The sequence below is a fragment of the Monomorium pharaonis genome, chromosome 3, assembly GCF_013373865.1.
Source record: "Monomorium pharaonis isolate MP-MQ-018 chromosome 3, ASM1337386v2, whole genome shotgun sequence".
Lineage (NCBI taxonomy): Eukaryota > Metazoa > Arthropoda > Insecta > Hymenoptera > Formicidae > Monomorium > Monomorium pharaonis.
The window spans coordinates 27,393,833-27,411,473 of NC_050469.1; the positions used below are offsets into that span (position 1 = coordinate 27,393,833).

The window sequence follows — 17,641 nt, forward strand, 5'->3', positions numbered from 1 at the left end:
ACAGCTTAAAAATAAATATAAATCGTTATTCTTACGGTCGTCATCCAACAGCGATGAGAACGCAGATTTATCAGCGAGACGCGTCGTGATACATCACGCCTTCCAATGTCGCACTTAAGAAAGCACGAGGAAAACTCACGTAAGAAGAACGAACGACGCCGTGACAAGAGAGTGAAGGTCGTCGTCGTCGTCGTTGTCGAAGAGAGAAGGGAGAATTGAACGCAGGAGAAATTAAATAATAATAAAATGTATTAAAAGTCGTATACATTTTGGATATATACGCGTAATGTATGTACACGCGGCCGTATACATGTATATGTATCTATATAAATATATTTTCATACATATTATGTATATACATATACATGTATATAAATACCTATATATGTATATTTTTAATTTTTTTTTTTTGCAACCGACGGCGGGGTCGATTACACCTATGGTTACTATGGCAACGTAAAAATTGTACAGATGCGGCCGACGGCAACCGCGTGTAAAACTCGTCGCGCAATCCAGAAACGTAAAATGATCGAACGAGAGAGAAAACGCACGGATTAAAAAATAAAGAGGGGAGGCTAAGAGAGGCTCCGATATCGTCGCGAAGAATGAGCGGAGAGCGGCTACATACTCCATACATCTCGAAACACACACTCACAATTTACACACAGTAGTCTCCTTTTTTATTGACAATTAGTGTGACAAAAAGTGGCTTATACAAATTACTTATAAAGACCTCCTCTTACCCTCTGGTTTTCTCTACGCCACTCCTGGACGTCTTTTCGCTCATCTTAATTGTCGTCGGAAGAAATCGCACTTTTCCGGCATTCACACTCCGAATTCGCATCCCTTCCTTTCGCCTTCGTGCGAACGCGATATCGTTCACTACCCCCTCTCTTATTGGCGTGATATGTGGACACTAATTGTAAGACATCTTTACTCCCACTAATTTACAAACATTACGTGTGTACGCTCCGTTTTGGCAAAGGTTTCTATCTACACCGTGTATAAGACACACGACGGTTAACGCATTTAACACATCGACTGTGACAGTCGCATGTGTCACGTATGCGAATACGTATTCGTTATTTTCGAGATGGCCCCGTCATTCAAATATAAGTGACATCAAATTTTCGTAAGAAGTCATTCAGTGACATTTTACGGCAAAGAGATGAATTATGAAACGAAATGCGTTTGGCAATCTGAGAATCTGTCATAAAACTGAGCGCATTCATACGTGAATGAGATGTGGCAGTCGATGTGCTAAGTTGGATGAGGCAGTTTTTGTTTTTTTTTGTTTTCAGTTCTTTTGCTTGTGCTCTGCGCTCGCAACATCTCGTAAAGAAATACAGCGGGCAGTAATCCAGAATTGTCAAGCCTGTTTATCGCTTTATCTATTTTTATCTTTATCTATAGTCGAAAATTAAATTTCGCGTTATTGGCTTACAATATTATTCTTACAGGGCTTAAATAGTATCCCTGAGTCACGATAAATACATTATGTAAAATTTGCCCAAATTTCTGTCGTATATAATTAAATTTTATTACGTCCGAACGTAGTTCGCTTACGAGATGCTGTAAATTTCTCCGATTCCGCTTTCTCTTTACGACCTCGGTTTCCGGTACTAGAAAAGATTCTGGATTGTGTGTGCTGGTGACTGACGTCGTCACGCGTATAATATATACTTTTAAGGGCTGTTACTTCCGTTGTATCTCGCCCGTAATCTCGCTCGGGGACTATTCCTAGATCATCGGGATTTACATAAGAATTACATACGCGCGCGTGCATAATTTTCCTTTACTTACTATGCTTCGGGGGGATGAACGTGGATTTCCTTCTCCGTGCTCCTTTGCGCGCGAGGAAGGGTTGATCGCCCTTTTACGTGCTTGCGCTATCGCGTCGACCGCCCTTCCCGACACGTGTGCAAAAGGAGCCCGACCACCGCACGAAGTACAGTAAAAAATAAAAAATTTTTTTTAAAAGTAGAACGTCGCATCTCTTACTCTCCGTTACTATTGGTTCCGCGCGACGGTTGCGACTTGGTGAATTACACGAATGCGTACAAGAGAGAGCGCGACACATCCTTACTTATGATATAAAAAGATTCAAACTAGTACAACACCAACGTGTGTGTTAAATTACGTGTGATCTCTTCGCGTGGCGGTCCTGTATATATATATATATATAATATATCTGTATTATTACGCATTTTCCATGGACGCGCATACGAATCTAGTTTTCCGCGACGATTGTCCGCTCGTGGCAATAACAATAACGCTCGATTCTACTATTGTGAAATCAGATTAAAATCTGTCAAAATTATTGATCAGTTCGAATCGCGCAATCTGTTGTGTAATCTGAAATTATAAATTATATTGATTTATTTATTAACATAAACTAAAAAATATATAACTTTCATCTATATATGATTTACATATATAATGAGATTTACATATTTATAAACTAAAATTTCAACAAAAATAACATATATGCCAGATCTCATCAATTTATCTCACTTTCATTAGATGGAGAATAAATTTTATTGAATTTTAACGGTTCGGATCTTAAGTTAAAACCAACTCGATAAGTTGTGATTAATTAATGAATTCTAGTTAAACGAAACAAAGGGCTGTATCTGATTAAATCTTTCAACGAACCATCACAAATTGAATATTATCTCAAGGAAAGTTGGCGAAAGCGGCGTATTTCACGTCGACATTGCATAACGCCGAACCAATTAACGGACTTTTCCGTTCTATATCGAGTACGACAAGTTTTGTCTGATAATTGCTCGTGAAAGGAAAACGACGTAGCACTCGCCACAAGCGCGATCGTCTTTCGCGCCTCAACATTCTATAAACGAGTCCGGCGACCGTTTTATTTATTTACAGCATCGGCTAACATCTAAAGTATTTACACTTGTCCATTCTACCTGGTTTGTTACTTTAGCGTTTGTTACTTCATCCTGTACATTCGCTTTTTCCTTTATCGTCGCGCGTCTATCGCGGGCGGCGGCGGCCTGCTTTCGGTCAGAACTACTTTCAAAATTTCGCGACCCCCCGGATCGCGAAGGGTGGCAGTGACGAGGGGTGGTTGGTGCGAGAAAAGGGGAACATCTCCCGGAAAGGGATATCTCTCGGCGCGCGATATCGAGAACACCTTGGCAGTTTCTTTCTCTTCCGGGAGAAGGGAGGAAAGAAGGCAGGCTGCCGCTTTTCGCGTACGCGTCGCATCCGTGTGTGCATCCCCCAAACATGGCTCTTTAATGGCTAGATTAGATAAATAGACGAGACGATACACGTTAGACGGACACGTTGGCGGATTTTTACGACGCCGCCACTTACAAGACTGTAAGAAAGAGAAGGAGAAAGAGAGAGATAGATAGATAGATAGATAGATAGATAGATACAGATAAAGATAGAGAAATCAATCGACATCGTTCATCGCTATGAACGTACATGCGTTCTTGCATACCACTCGCTGGGTCTTTTTTTTTTCTAAATCACAATCTCACTATACCGCGACACTCGAGCGACCCTCCCTGTCGATAATACCAAAACGTACTGGCTTCGTTTCATCGATCGTCCTCGCGATTCGTCCTTTCGCAGGACAGAAATTCCTTCGAATCGATCGGCAAGATGAAGGCGCCGAAGAAATCGCCGATGATCCGGAGAACTGGAGAGAGGATTCCTTGAGATTCCCGCGGTAGAAGACACGTACAGGCTAATACGTATATCGGGTAATCAAGAAGCACCGCGGCCGCTCGTCGTCCGTCGCGCGGAGGAGGATGCAGCATCCGACGACAGCGACATCGGGCCGCTGAATCAAATTCTTCAATCTCCACGTGAGACTCCACGTGATCCTTCCTTTCATACTTCGGTAGCCTGCGTGTAAGAGGGCGCGATCCCGTGCGCCGGCGTCAGCGGCCCGGTCGTGGACGCGAGCGACCTCCTGGAGTAGATAGTCGCCGCCGAGTGAGGCGTGTGCGGTGCCGTATGCGGCGTCGCGTGTGGCGTCGCGTTATGCCTGCGCGAAGCCGAGGCGAAGGGCTAGATGGGCCCGTAATTGCTGAGGGCGGAAGGCCTCTCTTGTTGCTGTTCGGCGCATCCAGCGGTGTTCATATCGCCCCCCGCGGACTGATGACGTCATACGTGCGAAAGCGGTGGTTGCTTGAGTACATGATGGTGCAGATGATGCTGGGACGCACTGGCGACGCTGCCAGGGGGTAGCAGAGCGCTGCCCGGGCCCGGTGCCGACGGGTACGGCATCGCGATCCCTCGTCCTACGACGCCCTTGATGCCAACGCTGCCGATACCGCCGCCAACACCGGTCACGCCGGCCACCATCCCGCCACCGGCGCCCATGTGACCGTGATCGCCGCCAAATAAACGCCTCCATAACCGCTTCCAGGAATCGACCGTTTTGCCACTCCAGATCCAAACTCCCGAGGTAATGCCGACCGCGAGGGCCATAAAGTACTTCAGCATCAGGATAGAGTAGAGCGGCCTTGACCGTGGACGACAGGGACACGCCAGCGAGCTGATCCATTCATCTCGTAGAGATGACTCGTAGATATGACAAGCCAACACCACGCCGGCCGGTAACGTATAAAGAACGCTGAACACGCCAATCCGTATCATCAGCTTTTCCAATTTATCTGCCTTAGCACCGGGTTGACGCTTAATCACCGATCGTATTCGGAAAAGACTCACGAAACCAGCCAGAAGAAAGGTCGTGCCCAGCAAAAGATAAACAAACAGAGGCGCCAGGATGAAATTGCGTACTCCTTCGGGTGCGACTGTGCAAACTCCTGCAACGGGATCACCGGCGACGCCACCCGCGATATACGCCCAAACCGTTTGCACGGTCGGGGCCAGCCACGCCACTAGATGAAAGTATTGCGAGTACGACGCTATCGCTTCGTTGCCCCACTTCAAACCGGCCGCGAGGAACCACGTGAATGCCAGGATCACCCACCACACGGAGGAAGCCATACCGAAGAAGTAAATCAGGAGGAAAACGGTGACACAGATACCCGGACCCTGTGCGCCCGATTTCAATGCTGGACCGTCGCAGGCGATTTCCTCGTGGCCAAACACGGTGCGTGACAAGTATCCCACGGACACGACGAAGTAGCAGGCTGACAGGAAGACGATCGGACGCTCAGGATACTTGAAACGCTGGGTGTCGATCAAGAACGTGGTGACGGTCACGAAAGTGCTGGCCGCGCATAAGCCGCTCCAAACGGCTAACCACACGGCCGCGAACCCGCGCTCTTCGTTGGTGAGGAATGCGCCGTGACACGGTAGGGCACAATCCGGCACTCCTGCGATCTCCTGGATGATGCTTCGACCGATACCTCCCATCGACGGTGGCGCTGGCGCCGGCATTATTCCACTTACGGCCATGCCGGCCAAGCCAGCTCCCGTGTTGGCCCCGGTGTTGCCCCCGATGACGCTGCCGCTGACGCTTATCGGTCCTGATATCCCCACCGTGCCACCCGCCCCCAGGGGCACGAGGGGTTTTCTGCAAGTGCACACGCAGTCCCTCGTCCTCTCCCCCGGGGGGTGTTGGCAGTTTTTTTGATTTTTGCCCGGCTTGCAACGAGCCGGCTGGGAAGTCTTGCTGGGACGCGTAGGTCGCGACGGCGGGCCCGGTGGTGCCGGGAGACCGCTGCTCGCCGCGCCACCGCCGTTACCGCCGGGGCCTGTGCTAGTGCTGGTGTGATTATCCTGTTCCATGCACAGGTTCTCTGGGTCGCCGTGATACGGCAGTCGTTCGCATGCCATTCTCTCCGGCCACGAAAAGCCGTATTGCTGCATCAATGGCGCGCAGCCTGTCCGCGCCCGTTCGCACACGCTGCGACACGCCGGCAGCGGTTTTGTGTACTCCGGTAGGCAGATCGGTGCGTACATGGAGCACAGGAAGAACTTAAGATCCGATGAACATTTTATCTCGACTAACGGCCAGAACTGGTGCACCTCCAAGCCGGCCTCATCCTGCGTGTCATGGTTCAATTCGTTCGGCATGGCGGTGAGATTGTAGCCGATACCGCGGCACATGGGTATTGTGATCTCTTCGCATCGGCCCTTGCCGATGCCACCCCCGATCCCGGAATGTCCGCCGCCACCTCCATTTATGCCGGAATGGCCACCACCGACGCTACCGCCGATGCCACCAACGCCGTTGCTGTTTCCGACACCACCAACCCCGTTGCCGTTAGGACTGGAACTGTCGGATACCACGCCGATCACCGATGACGACGAGGACGAGGAGCTGCCAGACGAGGACGAAACCCCTGATCCCGATCCGACGATACTACCTATCGGATTTATCGCAGATTCTGGTAATACATTCGCGAACGTTGTCGCGAGTACCAGTAACGTTAACAGATTTGTCATTGTTCGTGTGGGAAATAGCTTTGTCCGTCGCGCCGGTCTCATACTCAAAGACGTCCGGTTCATGACTGCGGAGCTCGCATAACTGCAATCTGCAACAGAAAGCGAAGAGTACTGTTTTAGTATTAATGTTTTCACGGTAAAATTTCTTTTATTGTAAAAAATATAGGGACGCACTTGCAATTTGCTAAGTTTTGTCTCTCTGTAAAATATTCAGCTGAGGAAATTGATATATACAATAGAAGTGTCACAATAGAAGTTCATCCAATTAGTCTGTATATTTTATTAACTCACATAAATAAATGTTCTATATTTAATAATACGTGTAAAACACATGTTTAATGTTTTACTGAATGTTCGAAAAACGACTTGCAATAATAATAAAATTTCATCAAACATCCAACTGTCTACACATCTGATTAGTCATATTGACTTTGAACCTTCCGAAGAGTGATTCAATAACAGTTTTCCCAACATCAATTCTCGCTAATAACTTGTTCCGCGGATAACGAGTAACTCGCAGGATGAGGGAGTATTTACCGAAGACAGAGTATTCATCACCGTTTCGGAGAGACTGGGCGTATCGAGTATCGTGTTTCGAATTCCGTGCGAGGAGCGCGATGACTGCCAGGCAGAACGCACGCACGGGTCTCGTTCCGTTTGCAATTCGTACTATCAAAGCAGCAGCAGCAGCAGCACGGTGCCGTTTCGGTAACCCGGCCGGGTAATTCGCGGGACGAGCCGCACCGCGTGTATCCGCTCTTTCGTAAAAGTCCGAGTCGACGATCGATGCCTAAATAGCCAGCCGGCGCGGGATGCGTCTGGCTGCTCGCTCGCTCGTTCGTTCGTTCGGCCGACCTTAACGAGCAAGGGCGTAGCGTTCGAATGTCTCGTACATAAATCAACGTCGGTGCTTCGATCGTTCGCTAGATACCCGGTTTCGAAAACCGGTACGCCTCTCGCAGAGCTGCAGGGTCGGCTTGAGAGCCCGGATAAATTCACGAATAACAAATAAAGAAGAGAATCTTATTCGTGAATAGAGATAACTCTATTCGAATATATAAGATCTTTCTGCGTATCATGTATAAATGTATATAATGTACTCTTTTGTTTTATTTTGTTCGAACGATGTGTTACATCAATATGATCGAGCTAGAGTGTGGAAAGTTTTCTTTTCATTTAGAAATAAATTATTTTATCAATTTTTACAGAGTTTTTATTCAATCAAATATTTATCCTTTTGCGAGATACAAATAATAATGCTATAACATTTTTATATTCTTCGTGTGTGTACACGGAAAAAATAAGTCAGTTGTAACAACTAGAAATTTTCAGTTGACTTAGTTCAATTGAAGTAACATGAAGCTTATCTGCATTAACTAAAATATTCACATTAACAAATGCTTTCGGTTAAAAAAATCGAAAATTTCTGTTATTAATGTGCTTACCACAAAAGATTCAATTATCACAGAAAAAGTAACTCGGCTAAAACAATCAGAATTTTCAATTAGTTCAGTTTGGTTGCAGTAACATAAAGCTTTATTTGCATTAACTGAAATACTGTCTTTATCAACAAATACTTTCGATTGGAGGAACCGAAGATTTCTGTTATTAATCCGTCATTTAAGATAACCGAAAACAATTGTCTTAGCGACAGAAATGTCCCACAAGAATATTTTTGTTGCTGCAACCGAATTTTCGTCTGGTTCCCAGGGAACAGAAAATTTCGGTTGTCAACCATAATTCTGTTGCACGAAAGGAATATTTTTTTCCGTGTATAATGCAAAAAAATAGTTTATTCAAATAACAAAATACGTACAAATTTATTCAGAAGAATGCAGCTCTCTGTATGATGAAGAATCGAAGGCTGTCGGAGGAGAGAGTGAAGGAAACGCGAAAGGCAAAAGGGTATAATGAGAAAGGACGAAGAAAGACGGGGAGAAAAGAGAACAGAGAGAGAGAAGGAAGAAAGAAGAGAAAAGAGGCAGAGAAAGGGATCGAAGCAGTTCACGGATCTTATAATAGTCGGAAAACACGTGACCGGAGCGAAATGTTATCGTAGGAGGCGGTGTTAGTTTTACCGTTTGTTAACTGCTAGCGCCTCGAGACGCGGGGCGTCGCTATTTATAAGACACGGCCGTCGCGGTCGACGTCGTACATGCACCCGCCCGTCCGCCGTCGGGGAATCAAGGGAGGAGAAGTCCCGCTACGTGTGTGGCTCAAAATGCCCGATACGGCCGATTGGCGTGCGCGCTGCGCGCGGTATAACGAAATGCACCGCGGCGCGATGCATCCGCCGCAGCTGCGCGGAAGCGCGAGACGAGGCTCCCGATGCCTTCTCTTCTCCTCAATAGAGACGTATGCGCTTTTGATTTTCCCTTCGTTACGGAGTTCGCCTCGCCTCCGCCGAGCATCGTTGAACCCGTCAACGACGCATTATCGCGATCTCCCTTCGACACGACCGCGCCCCCTCCCCCTACCCCGGTCCGACAATATTACAGAGAATGCGTTATTATGAATCGTGGCGCGCGATCGCGCCGTAATGAACGTGCGCGTCGATTATATAATCATCAACGAGCATCTCTTACGCTTTTCATTCGTCACTTTTGCAAGAGCTTCATGCGTATCGCGCGTCCAATCGTTATTTCATCGCTTCATCATGTAAAAATAACCACCTAATCACTTTGGCGACGACGCCAAAGGAAAAGACGCCTAGGAAAATTCCGTCTTTTATTGTCTGTCTTTCGTCTTCTCCTCCTTTCGAGAGATAAATTCGCGTGACCAATAGGACCCCACCGAGGATCGCGATATAACATAACGAAATTGACCTTGCGGGCTGCTGGCATATCAACGAACGCGATACGGGGAACTATTATACATAAAACTTATTCAACGAAACGAATATCCGTTAATGTATTGCATAAAGCAGAGGTAATATGAGGGAGGTAGGGACCTCGCCAATGAATCACTTTTAAAATCTCGCCCCTGCTGCCCGGGTTATGCGGGCTGCTGGCCAACGTTGTTTGGGTTACGATACACTCCTCTCTTATGGAAATTGTGTGCTCTTTTTGCTCTCTCTCTCTCTCTCCCACGTCTATCCTCTCTCATAACTAGTTTCTGCGAATAGCGCGCGCATAAACGCAATCCATTTATCGTCAGCGTCTCGCGACAGCTAATTAAAAGCATATATTAATATTTACATTTATATTTTTATACATATTAATATTTCCCGCAAGTCCTTTCTACCACGCCGTTATTCGCTTTCGCTCGATTGATCATCGGCGAGGATGAAGAGAAAACATGTCGATAGCGCGCGTATCTCGCGTTAAAACAGCGATTTGTCCGCTGTCAATCCGTCTCCTCGAGGCTTTCGATTTTCGCCGTTAGCGAGGGAAGGTCGGGGTTACATCCGGGGCTCGTAAAAAAGGGAAAAGCAGCGAGGTGTAAGCACAAGCACAGCAGCAGCAGCAGCAGCTCGCCGTGATATCGCACGTTTCCTCGCAAACGCTCCTAAAGGTACGTAAATCAAAACGAGCGACGAGATTTATGGTGAGGTATGGATAAGGTATGCGTTATGCTCCCTCGTTAGATGGTAAAACTGACGGCGGTCAGATGGTGTCGGGTTTTATATCAAATCGCGCGTCTCACGGGCATTAATCACGAATTCACCGTGTTTGCCCGCTCCCTTGCATCTGTCGCTCTAAGGAGCGTCTGAGGAGCCGAGAAAAACAAGGTACGAGAAACGGCCCGTCGAGATTCAGCCTTCGATCCTTCGAATATCATTTTGCATCATCATTCGAGAGAGTTTCCGTCCCGTCGTTCGTAGAAGCAGCTTATCGAGAGATTTAACTGTATGCTAATTGTGCAATAAACACTGTCGCAATTAACATCGCTCATAAATTCCACGTGTGTCGTATACATAGAATCTTCTCAATTATGCTAATTTTTTGATTTAACGAGTTATAAAAAATTTTGCATTGACAGGAATAACGTTCCACGCGCGGGGTTTTGATTTATTATACAAGAAGAATGTTGGGAACCTCACGTGGTGACGATTTCCATTGCAAAAGAGACGCACATAAAGCGTCTATAATTAATTTCAGTCCTATTTTAACGTGCCATTTTGTTTTAATTTTCAATTTATCTCGAGAGTTATCTATTTTAGATTATAAATATATAAGTAACAAAAATTTTGGAAAATAATTATAACAGAAAGTATTAATTATTATATATATAAAATAAATTTTGCAGCTTAATTTAATAAAACTATTATGGTAAAGCAAAACGAGTGAATCAATATTTCTCGATTACATCGGACGATACGAAAATGGTACGTCCGAGGTCGTTTCTATTCTCAAAATGTATTTCTCACGAAAGAATTTATTGTAATAACAATTTATGCATTCGGCAGATATCGCGCACCGTTGAAGCGAACTTCCGTTCCGATCGAGATACGGAGTAGCACAATTTCGACATGAACGAACAGGGCGTTTGACGCACGGCGCGTATACATACATATATCTCCCCGGGAAGTTAACTCCGCATAGTTTACGCGCGCGCAGCAAGCAAGCTCCTTCTGGTATCTATCTTCCCCGACGAATCTGGACATCTAAACTTGGCCTTCGAGAACGCAGGCCTCTCCTTTTGGATGGGTTTATTAATGGTGCAACATGCAGAGCGTGTGCGAGAGACAGAGAGGGAGAGAGAAGGAGAGCCCAAGTCGCGCGCGAAAGCACCGATAACCGGAACTATTTGTTAGAGCCCCCGGGTGCGATACGCACATTCGCGCCCGACAACATGCACTTCGGGCCTTTATGCGAACATAAAGCACGCTTTCACGCATTTCGAACGCCACGTTTCTCCCGCGTGCCGTAACGTACAGGGTGCGCTTCGGTCACGTCGTCTCGTAAAATATTGCAACGAACAAAATTGAATCAACAGTACACAAAATCCAACCAGTATAAAAAAAAAATAAAAATCTTTACCGAATAAGAAATGAAATCCTTTTTAAAACATCTTCCACATTTAAAATTAATCGATGGTACTGCCGTGACATTTAATAATAATAAAACCTCGAACACGAATTTCCGCAAAGAAATACGTGGCTGTGAGAAAAGGCGAACATTTTTCTTATTTATTCTCGAACACAATGCGGGAAGGATGCACGTTACAGGTGTGCGGCTCGCGCGCCTTTTTCACGCGTGATTAACAGACGGCCACGGTAAAAAGAGTACGGAAGATATTCCCAATATCGCGCGCGGATTTTAGCTGCTGAACCATCCCGGTCTTTCTTCCCTTCGTATCCGCGCCGCGGCAGCTACGCGAAACTGTACACTGTTACTCAAGTCTCACGGGCGCGCGATTCCCAGAATACACGTAAGATCGGATTTACCAAAGCCTGCGTGAAAGCGGCGCGTTTGCCATGGTATGGTATATATATATATATATATATATACATGGTGCTCCGTTAAATTTTCGTCAGGCCGCAGACGTATTCTTTGATCAATCCGACGTCGGCCTTTCCGTCGCGACAGTTCAAACGGAAACGTAATTACCGATTTAATTAATCCTGAAAATTACGGGGAACCCCGTCGAGATTCGAGAGTTGCAAATAAATAACGGGGGCAGTGCCATTCTTCAATCGAGGGCTTTCGTTTTGGTAGAGTTTCTCTTATTTAAATTTTATCGAAACGCTCAACGCCGCGCAATCACGACACAAAAGTGCCACTTCCTCCCCCGTATCGCTCGCGGTTTATCTGTTTGTATTTGTAATTGCGCCGGCCGGCAAACCGCGCGAGCATCGTTCGCTCGCGATCCATCATCCTCCATTTCCTCTCTCATTTTCGCTTCAGCGCTGCCCGAGCGCGATAAAGAAATGCGTAACAGCCGATGATGCATCGCTCGTTCAATCAGGATACGAACGATAATCGCACGCCGTCGAGTTACCATGGCATATCCGCAGCAACGGCGGGATAACCCGGGACACACACGCGACGAACGTATCATTTGTCCGGGAGATGAAGTTCCGCCTGTGATCGTCGACACGGGCGCTTGTCGATTGCGCGCGAAGTGGATCTTGATATAACGATTTCCTGCCTCGGGTTTCCTCCTCTGTACATACGCGCCTTTCTCCCTGTACGGACGTTACTGTTCTGCCCGATGTGAGACCGGAGGTGATCCTCCTCGCGAGCGAGCACGCGCGCTCAACGCGTTCCCAGCAATCATCGCGTTTAATACACGGAGCGGCAATGCGAGAACAGGCTTCTCTCGCGCGAGCAGCATTCGGCGTCGTCGTATCCTGTTGTGCTGCGATACGCGAGAACCTAACCGGAAAAATCCTGCTCGCGCAATTGCAGAGAGCAAAACTTTCCTTCGATCGTAATTCTATAAAGAGTACAGTTGCATTAGTCGAGAAACATTTTTATTTTCTTTCTGTGATTTTTATCGAATTGAATCCACGTGTGTAAGCTCATTCTTCTCCGGTTAGTCTTTGTAACACCATTACACGGAGAGGAAGATTTCTTTTGATTTAGCAAACAGTTTTGTTCGACTATTCCAAAGCATGTATTCCTTTGATTTCAATAAATTTTAAACGGATTTTTTTAGATTTAATGAAATTTATTAGGAACAAAGAAATATATGCTTTGGAATAGTTGAACAAAACTGTTTATTAAATCTAAAGAAATCTTTCTCCGTGTGTATATAACTGTATTGTTGCATTTGTCACCATTTGCAAGTATTTCATCATTATATTTATTGTATTTAATGAATAAGTCGTAATAAACTTAATATTATCACAAAGTGTTTGATTATTTCCTACTGAAAAGTGCCGTAAAACGTAAATTCACAAGAGAAAATCTTTCCCCATCGTTTCAAGATAAAAATTCCAAATTTCAAACAACAGACAAAAAAAAACAAGTAAATAAACAATGTACGAAAAAAAATTACAATTAGATTAATCGGGTGTCTTTAGCGCGCGTTATCGCCGGGCGTACAAAGAATCCTCCGTAATAACGTAACAACGTTCTGCGAGGAGGATCCCAATTTGATACACAAGGCTCGTAATAATCTCCCGCGGGGTCTAGCGAGCAAGATTGTCATGTCGGGATACCTTTTATCTCCCTATAAAACGACGCAAGAGCGCGCTCGCACACACACACACACACACACGCACACGCGCACACCTCACGACCGCAAATACACGGGATGATACGTACGTACGTAGGTGCTATCGCTAAGGCTGGTGGTAAACGCGATTCCTTTTGTTCCCGCGCGTTTACAAGGCTGCGCACACCTATGTACAACCACTCGCCGCCGTATGAGCGCGAGTAAACTGCGGCCGAGAAGGATCACTGATCTCGTCACGCCCCTTTCCCCATCGTTTCACCATCCACGTCCCACCTTTCCCTCCCCGTTCTTTACTTCGCGCTCACACCTTCCGCCTGTGTGTACGCGCGCTAATTAATCAGCGAATGAATTATGGATTCATGCGCTCTCGCACCTAATTGGATCCGTTGCCCCGTGGAGGCGCGAAGCGCTCGGCCCCAGAAAGCGTCCGCTATTTTGCGATTCACCTTGGCTCGCGATTCAGAGAAAGAGAGAGAGGAAGAGAGAGAGAGAGAAAGGCGGGAGAGTGGGAGAGAAAGAGAACCACGCGCGATAATCGGCGACAGAATGGCCGCAGCTTGAATCGCGCACCGCTATCGAACGTATCGCCCATCGAGACGGGCTTATCGACACGCACATCGCGCACCGTCCGAAATTTCGCGCTGCGAATTTCGCCCGCCCCTTAATGATTTCGCCGTTTGGCACGTTATCGCCGTGATCGTCGAGAGTTTTGTTTGCTTCGCGTACAAGAGGCGAGAGGGAAATTTGGTCTCCGGGAGGAGCCGAGGTAAACGAGGCAGTTCTTCACCCTAACGGCCTCGCCGATTATAGAATTCGGTCATCGCTCCGGTACAAATTCATTAAGTTCGCCAAAGCGAAAGCCGCGGAGCCGCAAGGTGTGAAACGAAGCGATTCTATATTCTTTGAGCAGCCCCCATGATGATCGTTCGATCGTTACCCAAGAGTATCGGATTATACGTTAGCTGGAAGATAGAAGTCGGTCGCTGCGTTCGATTCGCCGGGCTCATCTTTCGAAACCGCAACGATGCAGAAAATACCGGCCGCGTCTTGCGCCCGCTGACGTTCCCGAACGTGTTCGATGGAAACGCGTTGATAAGGTAGACGGTATATACCCCAGCTTTGTCGCGGCTGGCCGGTCACAGGGAAGCCCAGCGTGCTCGCGGCTAACAGGAGATGGCAGTAGAGATCGGAGAAGACAGGAAGGGCGGGCCCGCGAGACCCGTGGAAGATGAACGAGTCGTTGCCACATTCGCTATTTACTTTTCACGTGCGACGGGCAGCAAAAGCAACGACCACATCCCGGCGCATCTCGACGCGCCGCGGAGAAGCCAGCTGAAACCGGCCGAGCACTTTTTCCTCGGAGAAAGAGAGAGAGAGAAGGGCAGGCAGGCCCTCTTTCTTTCGCGCTTCGTCTTCAACGCGAGTGCGAGCAAGACGGGACTTTAAAACCGTAAATCATCGTCCTTACACGGTGCGCGGATGACGGCGCGTGTGAGGAAGGGAGAGAGCAGAGAGCAACTCGGGGGATGAGGAGAGGGAGAGAGAAAGAGAGGAGAGATCGAGAGATAAATGGATAAACAGGTAGACGGGTGCGTGTGTGTGTGTGTGTAGAGATAGGGACGAAGGAGTCAGAGAGATATCCGCTGCTCGTTATGCGACTGCCTTCTTCGGATTCTAAAATTTAGTATATCCGGGACAATCTGTCGCCTACCTGACATATTGACCCCGAACGAAATGTTTCCGACAAGATCCCTCGGGATCTCTTCTCGCGTATTCTCGAGAAACACCCGAGACGACGCGCAAGATTAAACCCGGTTTGACCTTTGATTACGGTGAGATAAAACGATGATTCGGACGACGTTCATCACGGTGGCCGAAGGATATTTAATTTTTCTACCGGTTCTGTAAAGTTTCGATACAATTTTGATCTTTTCTCAAATGGAATTTTACCAATTCTAGATTTAATTAAAATGTTTTCAAAAGCCCCACACATTCTCAGCGAGCAAGTGTTTGAATTTTTATAATTGGCGAATTCGAGGCGACGATATTTTCCACGGCAACGAATATGAAATGCCGAGAATGCGCACTTGGCAACGCGTCTCGCGGAAAGTAGATTTTGCAGTCAGCCCTTAATTAAGATCGCAGCAAAGTCCGATTTATGGCAACGGTCCTTTATGAGTCCTCTTAACGCGTCGAGCGTAGATAAGCGACCGGCTTGGACCGCGTTTAGTGAGTACCTTGCGAGGTCTCGCGCCGCTTAATTACTCGTAGGAATTAAATAGCGTGTCGTAAGTCTCCGCTCGGGCTTAAGTGAAAATCCGGAGTCAAGGCAAAAGGAAAAGCGGCACAGCGTAACCGTATTATTCTCAAGGAAAATTCAAAGACCGAGACTTGTATTCGTATTCTGTGCTAAGCGTGGCTGACTTGTTTTCAAGTTTTAGTTATCCGTTACGGATATCGCCTTTAACGTTACGGCTTTACTGTGAGGAGAAGCGCAAGTAAAGAACTTCTTACGACTGGTTTCTCGCAGACGCTGCAAGAACCTGGTAGAAGTGTATTGAATTTATTGTTTGCGCTGTTCCGCGCTTTGCAAGTTGTGCTACTACAGCTCTGTTGTGTTTGACTTCAGATTTCGATTTTACTTTAACTTTCATCAGCGAATTAACGTTTTCTACGGTAATTATTAATTATAATTTTGTTTTTTTTTTGTATTACAATAATGAAATATATCTTTAATCTTGTTTTTGATATATTTTAATTATAATACGGATTCTTTGTATTATATTATATTTAATAAAAAGATGTGCAGACTATTTCAATCCAAACTTTTCTTCAATTCCAACCTTATTTGAAAATTTCAAATCTAAGAAGTTTGAATTATATATGTTAACAACTTTATGAAATCATTTTAAATGTATTTTAAATGTTATATAATTATTATTTTTTACATAGAAAAACTTTCTTCATTATCTATGGCTTAAAATTCATTCCAACAATAATTATGTTGTTAATTAAAAGTTGTGTTTTAACGATTCGTGTAAAAAAATCTTGATTCGTACATCTCTAGCATATTTATATAAATATATTGTGTAGATATAATCGAAATGAATAGTTGTAATCGATGTCACCTTGTTTCGCTGTGCTGATTATTCTCCGCGCCTTAGAAAGTTACAGCGATGCGAGTGTGAATGCCAGTGCAAGCGCGTGGGAAGCGCTTTCCACAAGACAAATTGGCGACATTATCGCGACGGCTATCTACGGAATCCATGAGCGTTACGATGAGAATCTGACCGTTGCAAGAATTTTACAAGCTCGATAAAAGATGAATTACAAAGTTAGCTTCTGTATCGGAATTTGCGGGCCCGTGAGAGTCACGATAAGTAAGTAATTTTCATAAAAGAAACTTTCAACGTGAAAAGTATGCAAAATTACAATTAATGCGGAATAAAATTATAATTAATTAGAAACTAAATCATAATAATAAATGAGTATGATAAGAAATATTATAATATTGTAACGATTACCGAAGTAATAACAACTAGTGAATATCGTGCGATAAGGCCAAATTGATTGTGATACACTAACGAAAATAATTACAAAGGTGAAACGATAGCACAATGTATTAAGCAGATGTTACACAAGTATTATACAGCTTCCTGGCAATCACGATTCCATAATTGAACCTGTCTGTATCGTGTCTGTCCTAGCCGACTTTGCGTCAATATTGCAGGGAACCTACAGGAAAATCAACAAAGTTAAGATACGGTTCGTTCGTTTGAGTGTTTGCCGTTCAAAGTCTGTTTGAATTTGAAAATCAATTTCCCAGTGGCTTACGATTATTATTCCTCTACGCATCTATACAAATAAGGTTGTCCAAATTTAAGGACAAACATTTTTCAGTCCCTCTAATCCATTTTCATTAGTATTAGGAAAAAAAACTGACAAATTTAGATAATTAAAATCAAACTCAATTAACGCCAACAATTAAGCAATTAGAGAATATTTGTTTAAACAAGATCCTGTCTACATTTTTCGTTCAACTCTAAGGGAATTCTGATCTAACAATAAATATTAAGTAAATAATTACCAAATTAATATAAAGTATCAAATAACAATA

The 17,641-nt window shown here is 45.4% G+C and overlaps 1 protein-coding gene across 3 annotated transcripts in view; it reads right to left on the reverse strand.

Moving 5' to 3' along the window:
* Positions 1-231: 231 nt before the first annotated feature.
* LOC105839724 (frizzled-2) overlaps positions 232-17,641 on the reverse strand; it is a 76,398-nt gene continuing 58,988 nt past the window's right edge. For all 3 annotated transcript variants that reach the window (XM_012686224.2, XM_012686225.3, XM_012686223.3), the window contains exon 2: positions 232-6,488. In XM_012686224.2, coding sequence (XP_012541678.2) covers positions 4,144-6,462 — 2,319 coding nt within the window. In that variant the 5' untranslated portion in view covers positions 6,463-6,488 and the 3' untranslated portion in view covers positions 232-4,143. The remainder of the gene's footprint in view (positions 6,489-17,641) is intronic.